The sequence below is a fragment of the Palaemon carinicauda genome, chromosome 39 (genome assembly GCF_036898095.1).
Source record: "Palaemon carinicauda isolate YSFRI2023 chromosome 39, ASM3689809v2, whole genome shotgun sequence".
In the NCBI taxonomy this organism is placed as follows: domain Eukaryota; kingdom Metazoa; phylum Arthropoda; class Malacostraca; order Decapoda; family Palaemonidae; genus Palaemon; species Palaemon carinicauda.
The window spans coordinates 21,004,779-21,022,149 of NC_090763.1; the positions used below are offsets into that span (position 1 = coordinate 21,004,779).

Here is a 17,371-nt window from a genome sequence, read left to right on the forward strand (position 1 = left end):
TTCTCTCGCGGGCCAGAGGGGAGCAACTAGCGTCAACCTTGTCCCTTCGTGAGAGGCGAACTTCTGCAGTACCTTGTTGACAATCTTGAACGGTGGGAATGCGTAGAGATCCAGATGTGACCAATCTAGGAGGAAGGCATCTATATGTATTGCTGCTGGGTCCGGGACTGGGGAGCAATATATTGGAAGCCTCTTGGTCAGCGAGGTTGCAAAGAGATCTATGGTTGGTTGGCCCCAAGTGGCCCAAAGTCTCTTGCACACATCCTTGTGGAGGGTCCATTCTGTTGGAATTACTTGCCCTTTCCGACTGAGACAATCTGCTATGACATTCAAGTTGCCTTGGATGAACCTCGTTACTAGGGAGAAGTCTTGACCTTTTGACCAGATGAGCAGGTCCCTTGCGATCTCTTACAACGTCAGTGAGTGGGTACCTCCTTGTTTGGAGATGTACGCCAAGGCCGTGGTGTTGTCTGAGTTTACTTCCACCACTTTGCCTCGAAGGAGAGACTTGAAGCTTTTCAAGGCCAGATGAACTGCCAACAGCTCCTTGCAGTTGATATGCATGCTCCTTTGACTCGAGTTCCACAGTCCTGAGCATTCCCGACCGTCTAGTGTCGCGCCCCAGCCCACATCCGATGCGTCCGAGAAGAGAACGTGGTTGGGAGTCTGAACAGCCAGGGGAAGACCCTCTCTTAGGTTGATATTGTCCTTCCACCAAGTCAGACAAGACTTCATCTTTTCGGAAATCGGGATCGAGACCGCTTCTAGCGTCTTGTCCTTTTTCCAGTGAAAAGCTAGATGGTATTGAAGAGGACGGAGGTGTAGTCTTCCTAGTGACACAAATTGTTCCAGGGATGACAGCGTCCCTACCAGACTCATCCACAGCCTGACTGAGCAGCGTTCCTTCTTCAGCATGTTCTGGATGAATAACAGGGCTTGACTTATTCTGGGGGCCGACGGAAAAGCCCGAAAAGCTAGACTGTGAATCTCCATCCCTAAATACACAATAGTTTGGGATGGGACCAGTTGCGACTTTTCCAAATTGACTAGGAGTCCCAATTCCTTGGTCAGATCTAGAGTCCACTTGAGATCCTTCAGACAGCGACGACTGGAAGAGGCTCTGAGAAGCCAGTCGTCCAAATAAAGGGAGGCTCGGATGTCCGATAAGTGGAGGAATTTGGCCACATTCCTCATCAGCCTCGTAAACACGAGAGGAGCTGTGCTTAGGCCAAAGCACAGGGCCCGAAACTGGTAGACCACATTTTCGAAAACGAATCTCAGAAAAGGTTGGGAGTCTGAGTGAATGGGGACGTGGAAGTAGGCGTCCCTTAGGTCTAGCGAGACCATCCAGTCTTCCCTTCTGACCGCTGCTAAGACTGACTTTGTGGTCTCCATGGAGAACTTCGTCTTTGTGACAAAGTCATTCAGAGCACTGACGTCTAGCACCGGTCTCCACCCTCCTGTCTTCTTTGAAACTAGGAAGAGGCGGTTGTAGAATCCCGGTGATTGAAGGTCCGAGACTTTGACCACCGCTCCCTTCTCTAGCAAAAGAGACACTTCCAGTTTCAGGGCTTGTCTCTTTTCTTCCTCTCTGTACCTGGGAGAGAGATCGATGGGAGACGTTGCTAGAGGGGGTTTGCGTACAAAAGGGATTTTGTACCCCTCTCTGAGTAACTTCACAGATTGTGAATCTGCGCCTCTCCTCTCCCAGGCTTGCCAGAAGTTCTTGAGTCTGGCTCCCACTGCTGTCTGAAGTTGCGGGCAGTCAGACTCTGCCCTTAGAGGACTTGGATCCTTTCCTCTTCCCTCGCTTCCCTTCGGCACGAGCACCTCCTCTGCTGGAGGCTCTGCCACGAAAGGGCGGAATAAAGCGAGACGCTGGAGTGTCTATCCTCGGTCTAGCGGAAGATGCAGGCAAAGGGGGAGCTTTGCGAGCTGAGGACGCAACTAGATCGTGAGTGTCCTTCTGCACCAACGAAGCAGCAATTTCCTTTACCAAGACTTCTGGAAACAGGCACTTGGAAAGGGGAGCAAAGAGAAGTTCCGATCTCTGGCATGGTGTAACTCCAGCAGACAGGAACGAGCAGAGAGACTCTCGCTTTTTCAGGACTCCGGACGTGAATGAGGCAGCAAGCTCATTGGACCCATCACGGACGGCCTTGTCCATGCAGGACATAATGAGCAACGAAATATCTTTATCTGGCGAAGAGATTTTCCTGCTCAGGGCTCCTAAGCACCAGTCTAAAAAGTTAAAGACTTCGAAAGCCCTAAAGATCCCTTTCATAAGGTGGTCCAGGTCCGATGGTGACCAACAGATCTTCGAGCGTCTCATGGCAAGGCGGCGGGGAGAGTCTACAAGACTTGAGAAGTCGCCCTGGGCAGAGGCAGGAACTCCCAAGCCGAGAACTTCTCCCGTGGCATACCAGACGCTCGATCTAGAAGAGAGTTTAGATGGGGGAAAGGCAAATGCTGTCTTCCCTAAACTCTTCTTGGACTCTAACCAGTCTCCTATCAGCCGCAAAGCTCTCTTAGATGAGCGTGCGAGGACGAGTCTAGTAAAGGCAGGTGCGGTAGAAGGCATGCCTAATACAAACTCTGACGGCGGAGAACGAGGAGCCACAGAAATAAACTGGTCAGGAAACAACTCTTTGAACACAGCTAAGACTTTTCTAAAGTCCAAAGAGGGTTGAGTTGACTTAGGCTCGTCCAGTTCTGACTGTTGGTCGTCTTGTTGTGCAGCAACATCATCATCAGAAAGTTCCTCATCCGAAAACTGATGAGGAAACGGCAACGGAGGGGGCAACGTCAGGTTCGCTGAGTCCGGTCGCACTGGTGCATGCGTGACGGAGCCGGACGCAACGTCATGGAACTGCTGCACAGCGTCCACCCGAGACTGTCTAGACCGACAGGGTTGAGCAGTGGAAACCACACCGGGTTGCGGAGGTTGACGCACCGCGTCAAAACAAGTCACCTCTGATGGTTGTTGAACGTCCAGAACGTCAACAACCACCTCCGTGCGTCGCTTAACGTCAACGTGCGGCTGGCAACCCACACTGGATCGCATCGGTGGAGGAACCACCTCAACTGGTAGACGCGAGAAGGTTACCTCAGCGTCAACAGGACGCACAACCGACTGCTTGGAAGGTTGTTGGCCAGAAGGTACGGTAGCAACCTTCTCCTCATGAAAGTCCTGCATCAAAGACGTAAGCTTGGACTGCATGTCTTGCAGCAAGGCCCATTTAGGGTCTACGGGAGCAGGTGCGGCGACAGACGGTGTTAGTGCCTGAAGCGGTACCGCTTTGCCTCTCTTAGGCGGTGAGCAGTCATCAGATGACGGCAACGAGTCCGAACTGACCCAGTGGCTACAACCGGGACGTTGGACTTGTCCTGAAGGGACCGATTTACGCTTTAAAGGTCGTGAGACCTTGGTCCAAAGTTTCTTACGAGAAACACCTTCAGACGACGAGGTATAAACGGGCTCTCTCGTCTTACGTAGGTAGGGGCGATCTTGGGGAGATACGCCTGATACCATGGAGGGAACGTCTGTTCGCTGATTAAAGCCTCTCGAACCCATGCGTCGTGCGACATTGCTTCTCCCCTGGACTTGGGAGCTTGCAAGAGGTCCCGGACTAGGAGGACGACAGGCACGAACAGACGAACCCTCAAGCGCTACACTGTTCACAACACTTTCACTTGGCACTTTATCACTTCCCACTGCACTTTGGCACTTAAGCTCCTCAACATCCGCCATGAGTTGATTGCGGTCACTTGCAAGGGACTCAACTCTCTCCCCCAGGGCATGGATGGCACGCATCATGTCAGCCATCGATGGTTCCTGAGTGCTAGGAGGGGGGTTAGGAACAACCACTACAGGGGAAGGAATAGGTTGTGGGGCATGAGGAGAGGAAACATCAATAGACCTAGAAGAACTTCTCCTAATTCTATCTCTCTCTAGCCTGCGTGTGTACTTTTCAAATTCGATAAAATCGAATTCCGAAAGGCCCACGCACTCCTCACACCGATCTTCCAATTGACAGGTTTTACCCCGACAATTGGAACAAACAGTGTGAGGGTCGATAGAAGCCTTCGGAAGACGCCTAGAACAGTCCCTAGCATTGCATTTTCTAAATTTGGGAACTTGTGAAGGGTCAGCCATTTTGAATTGGTCAAGGGAAAATTCCAAAAAACGATCTAAGTCATCAACAATGAATCCGATACAAAAAAGAGTTCAAGGATTTATTTGAAGAAAAACCCTGCACAGCGAAAGCTCAAAACCAGAATATAGTACTTCACCAAAGATGATGTGAAAAACTCCAGTTAGCAACAGCGAGTAAAGTACGTCTTGTCGACACGTCGACAGAGAGAAAATTGAGTCTTTGTTTACATGGAGCTTGGTATCTGGCCGACAGATGGCGCTGATGGGCACACCCGCAACCTGTATAGCGATCGCTGGCGAGTTTTTTTGTACAGTTTTTGTCTGTCGAGCAACAGAGTTGCAGCTATATATTCACCGGCTAAGTTAAATATTTAAAAAGAGTAAAATTCAGTTTTCAATCCATTAACTAAGGGAGAGTTCCCTCTTCCCTGCTTCACTTCTTAGCTCATGTTCAAACACAAAGAATTGCTCTGGGGGTATTCAGAGACCCTTGATACACCATGGTTGCACGGTACTATGGGATGGCTATTGTTGCTTTTGAAATGGACTGAAATGTCTGGGATTTAATTTCAATGCTAAAAATGACCTGTTACATAAGACTAATGAATAGGACGTTTCTTTTAGAAGATATTTCGCTTTTTTATTACATTTAACTTACAGTTCTTGGTTTATTCCTACATGGATAAAAACTTCTGAGTTGTTTAAATGGGTTACTCCTAGTTTCATTTTCTACAACCAGGCAATCAAAAGAAAAGGGGATTTAATTGGATCATAATAATGTTGCTAAGCAACCACAATGCCTGGCAGTGCGGGACATTGTTGCATGACATTCTCCACTACTCTCCTGGTCGTTATGTTAAGAGGACATATTCCTTCCCCTCTCTACGGTCTAGACATTCGCATTCACCACGCATACCCTTATAGTTCTCAGTGCTTGTGCCATGTGTGTTTTTTTTTTTTTTTATTATTCACTGTCATTTGTGTTACTATCCTTATCTGTGTTTTACAAGTGATTGCATTATAGCTAGTAGGCTTAATATCAAAAATTCATGCCCCGGCTGTGATGGGCGTCCCTGTGGCACTTTCATGAGCCGAGTAGATATTGATCCATATCCTGTTTGCCATTCTTGGATGTTCAATGGAATCATCATGTGGGTACTATAGGGAGTGGCTGTCCTCCCAGTGGGAGAGATATCGTTCTTGTCGCAAGAAATGAACTAAGTGAGATCACTCTCATTCTTCATCTTTTACCAGTAGTGGCAAGATTTGAAAGTTTGTTTCTACGGCAAAAGTTATCTTTAAACCAGGTCCTTCGTGTCAGGAACCCAGTGACGACAGCCATAATAATTTTGTTAATGTTTTATCACCTAGTGTTGATAATGTACAATATGAGCTTGAGCCGTACTTGTAGTGGATCTCTTGGCTACAGCCGCTGGGCTCCCAGAGCCAGATCTGATCTCAGTACTGTCAGTCCCTGATTACCCTGTTATGAATAGATCTCCCTCACCTCCCATGAGTGTGTTGAGGGGTAAACAGTATATTAATAATTATCCGGAGAAGAGCTTTGCGCTCTTGGCAGTATCTCCAATCCGACGGTTGAAAGTCTCTCTGCGTTCCCATTCGCGTAACAATAGAGTTGAACCTACCCTATCCCCTCGTAGTAAAGCAGCCTTGTTGAAATACATGTGCCATTATTACCAGTCTCCAGCTCATTCTCACGAATCAGGCTTGCATATTACACCCAGCAATCTTTGGCATCGATCTCCTCTAAAGAGCTTCCAGGACTTATTCCAGGACTCTTCATCCCTTTATTACAATGGTGGTCGGACTACTTCGTCTGTGTCCACATCCCAAGACTTGGCAATGGAAAGCTGTTGTAAACATTTATCTTCGTCTCTCTCTAAGCTTACTAGCACTAAGAATTTGAGTGTGACAAAACGCTTATTGATTCCCCGAGTATTGTCTAATCACATTTCAGCGAGACTGAATTTTTAGCATAACAAGTCTGTATGTGACAAAGGTCTATGTGTGATGATGTCACTCCATGTGCTTCCATTCCTATGTGTGATGAAATTCCTCTGTGGGTTGGTCAGGCCAATAAATCTGAGTTGTCGTGCCCACTCATAATGACGTCACTCCATGTGCCGCCGTTTTGACGCGTGAGGATATTTCTCTGTAAGGCATACATGTTAACGTGTGCCATGAGCTTGCTACCACTTCTCAAGCCTGTTTATGAACAGCATCCCCTGGGGGACATGCTACTATACAGCATATCAACATCTCATTATTTTAAAGTTCCTCTAGAATTTTATAAACAACCAGCTAGATCTCACGATCCCAAAGCCTTGAATTATGCAAATAGCAAATCCATTGCTTTATATGATCAACTATGTTATGTGTTCTTCAGAACAATGACAATATGATCTTTCAGATAATCCTTCTTTTCGTTGTAGATGCTCCAGATGGCAACCTACGTTGTAGATGCTCCAGATGGCAACCTACAGAGAATTTCATTTCCCATCCTAGGTCAAGTTCAGAGAAGGACTTTAATACTTCTGTCTCGCACTCTGCTGTTAGAGGCAAATACTGTACTCTTATAACAGGAGTGAGCTGGGCTCCTCCTGTTCTTTCTCTGCCTCCTGTTCCTGCCACAACATGAATGCAGCAAGGGAAAGGAAGGACATCCGAGGAATCATCCTATAACTCTCAAGGTTGAACAGCCAGTTATCCCGAAAGTGGAACAATCACTTGACCATGACTCTCCTGAGAGCCTCGCTGTGCCTGCGAGTATCAGCTTAGTCGATGTCGCCTCCCTCAAGGTCCCCGTGTCTGTTTCAGGACCGTCACAGTTTATTAGAATCATGAGTCTTATCTGCTGTTTGGATGGCCTAGACGAGACTCCTTATGTGCAAACCGTTAACAGGCAGTGCGCTATTGATTCTATATTTCCCCAATCACAAAATCCTAGGCACAAGTTTAATGTGGCACTCTTACCAATTTAAGGACACGCTAGATTTGTTCAACATGCAAGTCTCAACGTCTGAGAATTCCCTTAAGGCCAGCAAGTCCTCAGAGTTTATTGCTCTTGGCCCTTTCTCGACAGAGAAGATTCTCTGTACACTGTGGTGCTTATCAGAGCCCACTTCCAATTGATGCTGACGTTGCTAACCTGGTACCCTCCGTATCAGTTGATAGATTATCCAATCTCCACTCCACTCCTTTTTAGGTCCTGAAATGGCAAATGTGTAGGTAGCTGCTATATTTGCAATCCAAGCCTGTTCTTGGCTCGACCACTGGTTTTAGATGGTTTTGCCTAAAGAGAAACACGCCCTTAAGCAATTTGAGAAATTGTCAAGATCAGGGGCCAAACCACTAGAATTCTTATTATATCAAATTGTTTTCCCTTGGGGAAACTGTATTCTAAAAACAGTCTTGCCAGATGCTTTAAGCAGCTGTCCCCTCAGATTTGGCGAGTTCTCCTTCGCTGTTCCCTCCTATGGTTGAGAGGTTGGGACAAGCCTCTCTGATGAGGAGAGCAGTGGCACTAAGGATACCTGCTCCTCAGAAGCAACAAAGGAACGGGCCTTTCAAACAAGTTCCTCAGCAGAGACAACTTCTGACTCCACCAGATTTTCAACAGCCTGGGAGGCAAGGCACCAGGCCCACCTTTTTGACGGAGAGGATATCCCTCCAGATGGAGAGGTTTTGGTCTCAAATGCTCCTGCTAGGAAGGTCATGTCCCCCAGCTTACTACCAGTTTGGGGATGCCTACAAAACTTTTGGCTCGGGTAGCAGTACTTCAGGGCTGACCTCTGCTTGGAATATAGAAGCTGGAATCCTATATAGCTGGACAGATGTGGATACAGGTAAGCCTCAACTTTAGCTAGCAGCTTTTCTATTTCTATTAGATAGAAGTATTCATTTCACCATCCTTCTTATGAGAGGGAGAATAGATATGCACAGTACAGAGAAACCCATCAAATTATTCAGGCCTTGATTGACAGATATACTAATCTAAGAAAATGAGTCTTTTGCAGCAGCCTTGGTTACCTGGGCCGTGAACATGACTGTACATTTGATCCTGGTTCGTTAGGTGTCTAGGATACAATTTTCTGCAGCTTATCAGGTCCAAGATAAGTGATCCCGTGATTTTAGCCAGCCTGTTTGGTAATAGGGACTTTCTCTCACTTAAAGATGAGTCTCCTAATAAAGGACATAGGTTTGCATTTGTATAGGAACAAATGACAAATTTTAAAGGTAATTTATATTTTTCCTAACAACTGTATACAAACCTGAGTCCTTTAACTCAACTTCCTAACATCATCTTTCCCGAAAATCACAAATAAAATGGCGGGTCAATGTACCGGCAAAAGTGGTGTGGTTTTCCCCGCCACCTGCTGGTAATTACAGGCTACTCCCAACACTCTGTTATAAGTATTAACTACAGAGTTCCAGGTACACTTAAATTAATCTTCTATTAAAGGACTTGGGTTTGTATACTGGGGTTAGGAAAATATAAATTACCATTTAAATTTGTGATTTTTTTTTCTTACCCTCCCATTAGCAACAACAGAAATCCAGTTCCCTTCGCCTAGCTTATGTCATACTCATTAAATGTTATTTGATTATAGAAGTACAGTATAGTACCCCGCCAAGTTAGGTTTTATCAATTTGTTTAAATGGAAAAAAAGATTATTTGTATTCTACAAAGGAGTAAAATTCTTTTTGGCTCTTGACATTTTTTTCTGAATTGGTTTCTATAACAGGATCTGAAAGGGGGCACATCGAAACATTTATGTATGGAGCAGAAGAAGAAGACTTTGCTAGTGGCGATGCTTCAAAGCTGGACAGATGGGTCTTTGATCATGTTGAAACCTTCTTCAAGGAAGCTGTAAAGGATAAGAAATTATATGACAGGCTTCATGAAGATCGAATAATGTTCTTCCTGCATTTACTTGGGATTGATACAAATGGTCATGCCCACAAACCATATTCTGAGTATGTTTTATAAATTGTATTAGTATAAAAATGAAAGAAATTAATGCATAAATTTATGTGAATTGAATTGTGAATAAGTAATAATGGTAATACTCTCAATTTTTCCCTTGTAAATTTCAAAAGACTTTATATTTCAGAGAATATTTGCGAAATATTGAAGTTGTTGATAAAGGAATTGAAAAAGTGGTAAGAATATTTGAGGACTTTTATAAAGACAAGAAAACTGCTTATGTGTTTACATCAGATCATGGAATGACTGATTGGGGTAAGTATGTGGTTTTAATTTTCTCTTGTTCTTTTAGCAAAGCTGGAACTCGGCTGTTTAGAGCTAGAATTTTTAACAAGTTGTCAGTAGTTACTTGGAAGTAGTGAAGAAGCCCCGACCCTGCCTGTACATTTAATACCTACTTTGACATCAGCTTCCAAGCAGTACGGACGCACTTTTAGTGCTAGCAAAGCTTGGCTGTCTTTTCTAATCAATTATTGTTTCTACATGAATACAACCATTGTCCTTTACCTAGGGGAATAGATAATAGAGTAGCTGGAACACAGCAGTTAAAATTATAATGAGGTGTAAGCAATTATTGGTACCTGGAAGGTGACTGTCCCCGTCAGCTCACTGACAACTCGCTTAGATTTCAGTTGTCAGTAAGTGCACACATGCTCGCTGGTCAGAACATATTTTGGCAGAATTTTACTAATGTTTTATAACTTTCTCATTCCAGCCTGTTTGCTTTCAGTGTTTGCTTTCAGTGTTTGCTTCATTGAGGATGCTGCCCGTTATGCAGAAATGTAATGTCCAGGAGTGCCACCCAAGACCTGCAGCACTTACATGAGTGCTCCTGAAGTAGATCCTCATCGGTTGTGTCCTCAATAGCGAGGGCATATAGCTCAAAAGTGTCACCTTGTAATGATTGTCAGAAATAGCCATTCACTCAGTGAACGATTGCATCATCAGACTCAGAAAAGTAGCACAAATTTTTCTTACCCAACAACAACTATTGAAAGTGACAACAGTTACTAAGACACCTCTCTTCCTTAGAGAAGCATCAGTGATCCCTTCAGTGGTGCCTGAAGAGACACTGATCAGCAGCTAGCAATTCCCTTCATCCAGGAACTTTTGGATGACCTGGTTTGGTGGCAAATATATGAGATCTTCATCAAGGAGACTCCCTTGGAGTGTTGTCCACATAAATGCTATTGTTTACAGACACATCGAAGGAGAGATGGGAGCGCCAATTTGAGGAATTAGACCATCTTGGATTTCTGGTCCAAGGAAGAGAAAAGCTTGTATATCAACTTGTTGGAAATGAAGGGAGCTTTCATGGCGCTACAAGCATTCCAACAGCGTCTGAAGGCCACTCGTCGGCGTTAGTGAGCGAAAACACCATTGTAGTGCAGTACATCAACAAGCAAGAACCTACTGTTTTTTAGCCACTCTGCAAGCTGGAGAAGCAAGCATTTTCTTGGGCATTAAACAATACACAGAAGCTGCTAGGGTGATTTATTCCAGGCAAAATTAATGTAATCGCTGACAACTTAGTTGCCAGGGACAAATGGTAGCTGTCGAATGGTCCCTTCATCCTCTAGTGGGGAGGATACTTTTGATTTTGTGGGGCTCCCTGTTGATAGGTATATTTACCACACGACTCAACAAAAAACTCCCAGTCTTCTGCTCACTGGTCTTGGACCCATCAGCTGCACTAGAAGATTTATTTCAACATTTGTGGAAGAATGTATATATTTTTGCTTTTCTGCCCCTTTGCCCCATTTGAAGGATAGTCAACAGGGTAATGAATATCCTAATGGTTCCTAAACTGCCACAAGCTGAGTAGTCCCCAGACCTAATCATGATCCTAGTTGAAGTAGTGTAAGAGCTATTAGTTAGCCCAACAATGCTGTGCTAGCCCCACATGCAGAGACACCACAGCTCAGTGATGTTTATCTATTTGTTGTGGGTAGCGAGCTTCGGCCAGATGTATTATGCAGAATGACTGTTCAGGATGCCAACGCCATTCTTGCTGCACTATATTTAAGTGGTTTGGCCTCAGAAAAATCAATGCTATATTAACACTAGGTATCACCCCCTTGATTTGGTTCTGGGCAAGGGTACCCAACAACTTGAATCTCATTTAAAATTTCTCTATAGCATAAACCTTACATTGAATAAACAACAAGATACTAGACCATTACTGAACTGTTGAGGAAAAGATCAGTTTAAGTGAAGGGTAACCAAAGGATTCTTGTAAAGAAATACTTATTTCTTTAAATAAAAGAGTAAAAACTAAAGTCCTTTAATTAGAAAAAAGAAGGAAAGGCTATGCGTAGAATAAAAAATGAATACCGTACTAAGAAAAAAATATGAACTGTACTACATACAGTGCCACATTTTTATCACCAATGTTGTATTCTTAGTAAATTAAGCATGGACTTGAGTAAATTTAAACACTGAAGCACCACACAGGACCCTCAACAGAACAAAGCAAATGATACTAGAGGGCCCTCACAAAAAAATCAGGCTGGGAGAAGCTACATCACAATATAAGGTCACCAGCTCAAAATCATAAAGTTCCCCACCTTTTCTAGGCTAATCTTCAGGTTAAATATTTTGGAGGTTCAGAGTCATTTAACACATACACACATTTTACATTTCTGATGAATATCAAATAAAAAATATACCTTCACATTAAAAGTCAATTCATTTATAACACTATAATTTAATTCCTTGAGCACCAACAGCAGGCTGGTTTACCCAAATTAACAAGATAAATAGTTGTGTATAATTGTATTTCAACATTACACTAGTCAACAATTTATATGGTCCCATTTCTGTGAAGAAAACATGAGAAAATATTAGACCAAAAAATGTCTCTTTAGGGTAGTACTGTATAGCTACACTGGATTTACAGCTTTCTCTTTTATTGCTAATAGTTCCTTATTCTTGGAACCTTACTGTGTGTAGCGTGTTGTACTAACCTGAAAGACAAGAAATGATTCATTAGATATCAAGATGGCTGATGGCTTAACTATGGTAAAAAATTATTAAATCAAATATAATTATTAGATAAATTAATAGATTGTTTATTTCCGTACAAGCAGGTATTACAGTACAGGTATTTCAATACGCCTAATTACTTTTACAGCTTCACGGGTGGATTTTTTGTGAGGTATTGCACAGATTTGTGGATACCTTCCAAGATTTTATGCAGCCATTTACCTTCCAAAGTGGGCTATCTTCTGTGATTGAGGTCATAGAAGAGGTACTCTGATCAGAAAGAAGCTCCTCTCAGTCTCAGAGGTGAGAGGCTGTCTCTTACCTTTAAGCCGGTTCTTTAGACTTAAGAGCTTTGACTTTTCTTCATCATGCGATTGTCTATGTTCATGATGGGCTTCGAGCAATCCTGCCCTCCAAGAGAACTTAAATCTCCAACTTGGAACATCACCAAAGTTTTTAGGTCTTTTAAAAGAGCACGATACATACCTTTGAAGCAAGGGTTATCCAAAGACCTGACATTTAAAAAACTGTTTTCTTGCTTGCCCTGGACTTGGCAGAGCAAGTAGGTGAACTTCATGTCATCTTATGTATTGTTAATCATACTGAGGGATAGAGGAGTGTCTTCTTTACCGTTATTCCAGAGTTTGTTGCTAAAACTCAGAATCCGTACATTAACGACCCTTAGTTTTAGACCTCCATCTTACTTATGGATGTGACTAATGATCTGGATGATTTGCTTGTTTGCCCTGTGAGGGTGATAAGATGCTACCTGAAATAAACTCAGTCCTTCAGACCTCGGCTTTAAAATCTGTTTATTAGCTTAAGCATGTGTAAGAAGAAAATCCCAGAAACACCACCTTCTCCTGGTTTCGAGAAATGATAAGGAGAGCACATGTCTCCAACAGATGACCCGAAAAAACCTGCTCAAATGCGTGGTCGTAAAATTATAGGACTTGGTGCGATGCTAGCCTTCAGGAAAAATCTGCCAGTAGCACAAGTACTGAAGACAGAAGTTTGGAAATAGCCTGCAACCTTCACAGCCCACTACCTGAGGAATATATCCCCAATTCTTTTGACTCATTCTCACCAGGACCTTATGTAGCAGACCTAGCTCCCTTACAGTACAATTAGCATCTGGTCTAAGGTAGTGGTCGCAATGTTAGCCTAAGAATGAGAGGTAAGAGTGTCTGGCCCTTTTTCCTCCTTTTCTTTTTCCTGCCTTGGGTGCAGCAGTCACGCTAATAAGCATGTGGATGGGGAGGATGGACGGAAATGTAAACCCATCATTTTCCACTAGTAATACATTTCAGACTTTATAACCTACAAAGACTTAGCCAAAATCTTTTCTCAGGTTGGTAGGAAGGGGGTTGGGTTTGGCACTCTTGCAACTCCTCCCTCTTAAGAATGAGTTTCCTATTGATGGATGAGGGTTTGTATTCACGTAGGAATGAATCTCAAATGTTAAAAGTAATCTGCATTTTCCAAACTACACAAACCTGAGCCCTTCAAGTTACACTTCTTGCCTCATCCACTCCACAATTCTTTGGTGAAAGTCAAAGTGGCTACTCAGTGTACAGGCAGGGGAGCACGGCTTCTCCGCCACCCACTAGTAACTACCAACACCTTATTAAAAATTCTGACAGCTGAGTTCATCTTTGTTGAAGTCATAAAGGATACGTGTTTGTATAATTATGAAAAGTAGAAACTGCTTTTAAAATCTGTGATTTTGACCAAAAAGAATTTACCCATCGTTAGTTGTATACTATGTTGTTTTGTATTTTTTTATTCTGATTTATACTGTACATATCTTCGACTTGCAGTTTATATTTTCAGTACAGAAAAGATTCTTTTTAAACAGTTTTTGTTTTGCAGACTTTTGAGAGAAAACTTGATATTGAAGAAACTGGCTTGTTGAATAGAATGCTTAATAGTTATTTTATTTCACTTTGTTTCAAAGTTTTCATTTAAAGATTCAATTCCCACTTTGGCTCTGCATTTAGATACTGTCCTGTATTTTATTTACTTATAGTAGGTTTTTAGATATTCCATAATAATGCAAATCTTTTAATTTATTATTTGATAGGCTCACATGGTGCAGGAGATCCAAGTGAGACTGAAACACCAATTGTTGCCTGGGGTGCCGGAGTCGCTCATCCCAAAGACCCTTCAGAATTCAAGGAAAAGATGATGTATGATGCGCGTATTGAGAAGTGGGGTTTAACACATGTTAGAAGACATGATTTGCACCAAGCTGATCTAGCTCCTCTCATGTCCTCCATCATAGGTATTCCTATACCTGTCAATAACATGGTATGCTGATGGTATATTTTAGTCTTTAGACAAATTTCAAGTTGAAAATGGCATTTCAGAATAATTTATATCTTTTTTTTAATAATGGTTTGCTCCGATATGAATACAAATCATTGTTCCTTACATAGAAGATAATAGCACGACTATAAAAACTTTTAATAAAATGTCAACAACTGGTCCAGTCTTTACCAGTGGGTAGCAAGGAAACACACCCCCCTCCACTTGCTCACTTTGATTTCAGCTGTGGTTGAGGGCAGACATTTTATTCTTTGCTCTTAGAACTGAACTTGAAAGCTTTAATTTTTTTTTCGCAGGTGTGAGCGATGTTTGAATTTTGAGGTTGCCAACATGTTGATTTGTCCTGGTATACGGGGCCACTCTTACGGCATGTTTATGTCGGCCTTGGAGATTGACCTCACCAAGTGCCGTTTGTGCAGAAGACACTCTAGTACTTAGGCTTTTCCATACGATGAGTAGCGGGAGTGGCTATCCTCCCAGTAGGAGCGATATGGCAGAAGGAGGAAGAAATCTAAAAAGGATTCTTTGCCTTCGGGGTCTTCCTGAGTGTTAAAGAAACCCTGCCTTCCACCTTCTTCCTCCCTCTACTGGTACCCTCCCCTCTGCCTCCTCTTGTTCGGCCTCCTCCAGTAATCGATCGGGGAAGAGCGATGGTCGTTTAACTCTCTGTCAACCCTTGGATGAGGAATTTCTTTCCATCTCCCCTAGTGAGGTGGTGAAACCTTCCTTCTTTGTAAAGCCCGCATCTTGAGATGCTTTTAGTTTCTTGTTGCCTTTCTTGGGACTACTGTATTGGGGTTCCCCATCAAAGAATAGGGTACTGGATGTGTTGATTTGTGGGGGTCATCAGGACAGTGCTTCTGTTCCTCCTAGGGTTGGCTTTGGCTCTTCCCTTCTAGAACTGACAGGAATGAGTCTCTCTTGCACAGTTTCTTGCCCCCTGGACCTTCATCTTTTGCAGCAGATCATCTGTTTCCTCAGTGTACTCACCCCTTGTGGTGAGTGTGAGAATCATCATGGGGACAGGCAAAATTCTGAGCCTGCTGACCCTTCTGGTACTGTTGGAGCTCAATGACCAGTGACTTGCTCAGCATTCCAATGTTTTCTGAAAGACTCACCGAGTCTCGAGCGTGCACAGGCTCGCCAGGTCCAATCACCAACTCTCTCTCGTGTGTGGGTTAAGAGTGTAGCATCTCATCTGCTTGCTCACCAAGCTCACCCACCTGTGCCTCGAGAGAGCTCCCAACCTGCTGGTCATTTTCAGGTCAAGCATGCTACACAGGAATGCACTCAGTCACATACAGCTTTGTGCATGCTCCCCCTTATGTTGGTTGAGCCAATGGGGGTAGCACAAGTCACCCAGTCACAAGCTCATATAGCACATGCTCATGTTTCTCAGGCTTCACAGCCCTCTCGCCAGCCTACAGCAATCTCTAAGGAAACTCGCTTGTGACAGGAAATCTTTAAGGTATTCTCTGTCCCCATGCCAGCCTCAAGAGATCCTGCAGTCTTTTCCAACTTTGTAAAGACTGTAGCAGGTTCAGAGGAGGTATCTGTGTCCTCGAGCCTCTGAGGCTCCCTCAGATTCTAAGCTTTGTCACGCTGAAGGGAGCAGGGTCACACCTAATTTCCTTTTGGAGTCAGCCACATATATTCCAGCTCGCAAACACACTCCCTTAGAACATATTTCCAAGCCGCAGCGGCACTTAAAGCGCAGTTTTAATCTTAAAGCCTCTGAGTGCAATCCTTTCTGGGAGAATTTTAGGATTTACCCCATCAAGCTCAACCTGAGGCACCATAACCAGAAGAGGCATGTTACACCTCCGGGGGATACTTTTTGCCCCAGGACCTACAGGGGATTGAGATCTCTGATGGAAGTCTTCACTGATTCATACATGCTGTCGCCTATCGAGATTGTTGAGAGGGCTCCTTCCTTAGAAGCTGTACAATCAAAGTCCATCCTGGTTCAAGCCCCTGCGAAGTCTCTTGAGACCAAGGGGCAGTAGGAGAATCCCAGCATCCTTTCCTCCTTCACTGGTAAGGCTTAAGAGAGGAATGACACAAGACGCTGTAAACTCTTTGGCAACTCCTGAGGCAGGAGGTGACTCCTTAGACCTCGTTCCCCTGTGGTTCATATCAAAGTTGACAATGACCCATCTCAAACTCAACCATGTTCACGTTTGGAAATGGAAGATTTTTCTGAATTACAATTTTGTTCGGTGAACTACCAGCTCTAGCCACCCCAAAGGCTCCTAACATGTAGGAAGGTGAGTCAGTCAACATTTTTGCAAGTGGTAGTGTGCATGAAGCAAGTCAATGGCCTTGGTGAAGCTCCTTACTCCCCTACTAAGGGAAGGGATGCAGCCATAGTTGTACTGAGCCGCACTTTTAGAGCTAGTAGACCAAGCCTAGAACTTTTGTGGGCCAAGCTTACTGCTAGTTCTATCGCTAAAATTGACTTGCAGATATCTGCAAGGCAGGATTCCCTTAGGGCTGGGCAGTCTACTAAGCCTCTTGCTCCACATTTGTGAAGCAGAGAAAGTACTGCAATGTACTGAGTAACTTCCCTTCTCTGCCTTTAGACTCATCAGTGTCTGCTGTGGCTCAGGGCTGGAGTTCGGAGAAGCTGGCTGCCCTATCAGTGATGTTCACCCCTACTGATGCCACAAACACGGAGAGGACGGTGAAATTTACGCATCAGGTATCCTCCTGGATTGGCCGTTGGTTGGGGATGGGGAGATTTTTGGCCAATACCGAAGACCTGTCCAACCCCAATAAGCTGAAGATACGACCTGTCCAACCCCAATAAGCTGAAGATACTCTATCCAAGAACATCGTCCTTACTGGCACAAGGGCGATGGAATTTTTAACACATTGAAGCTAACCAGTGGGAA

At 43.9% G+C, this 17,371-nt stretch overlaps 1 protein-coding gene across 1 annotated transcript in view; it reads left to right on the top strand.

The window, feature by feature from the left end:
• LOC137631064 (GPI ethanolamine phosphate transferase 1-like) overlaps positions 1-17,371 on the top strand; it is a 135,673-nt gene that overhangs the window by 26,623 nt on the left and 91,679 nt on the right. The window contains exons 3-5 of the mRNA XM_068362667.1: positions 8,923-9,154; positions 9,292-9,419; positions 14,233-14,459. Of these exons, the coding sequence (XP_068218768.1) occupies positions 8,923-9,154; positions 9,292-9,419; positions 14,233-14,459 (587 nt within the window). The remainder of the gene's footprint in view (positions 1-8,922; positions 9,155-9,291; positions 9,420-14,232; positions 14,460-17,371) is intronic.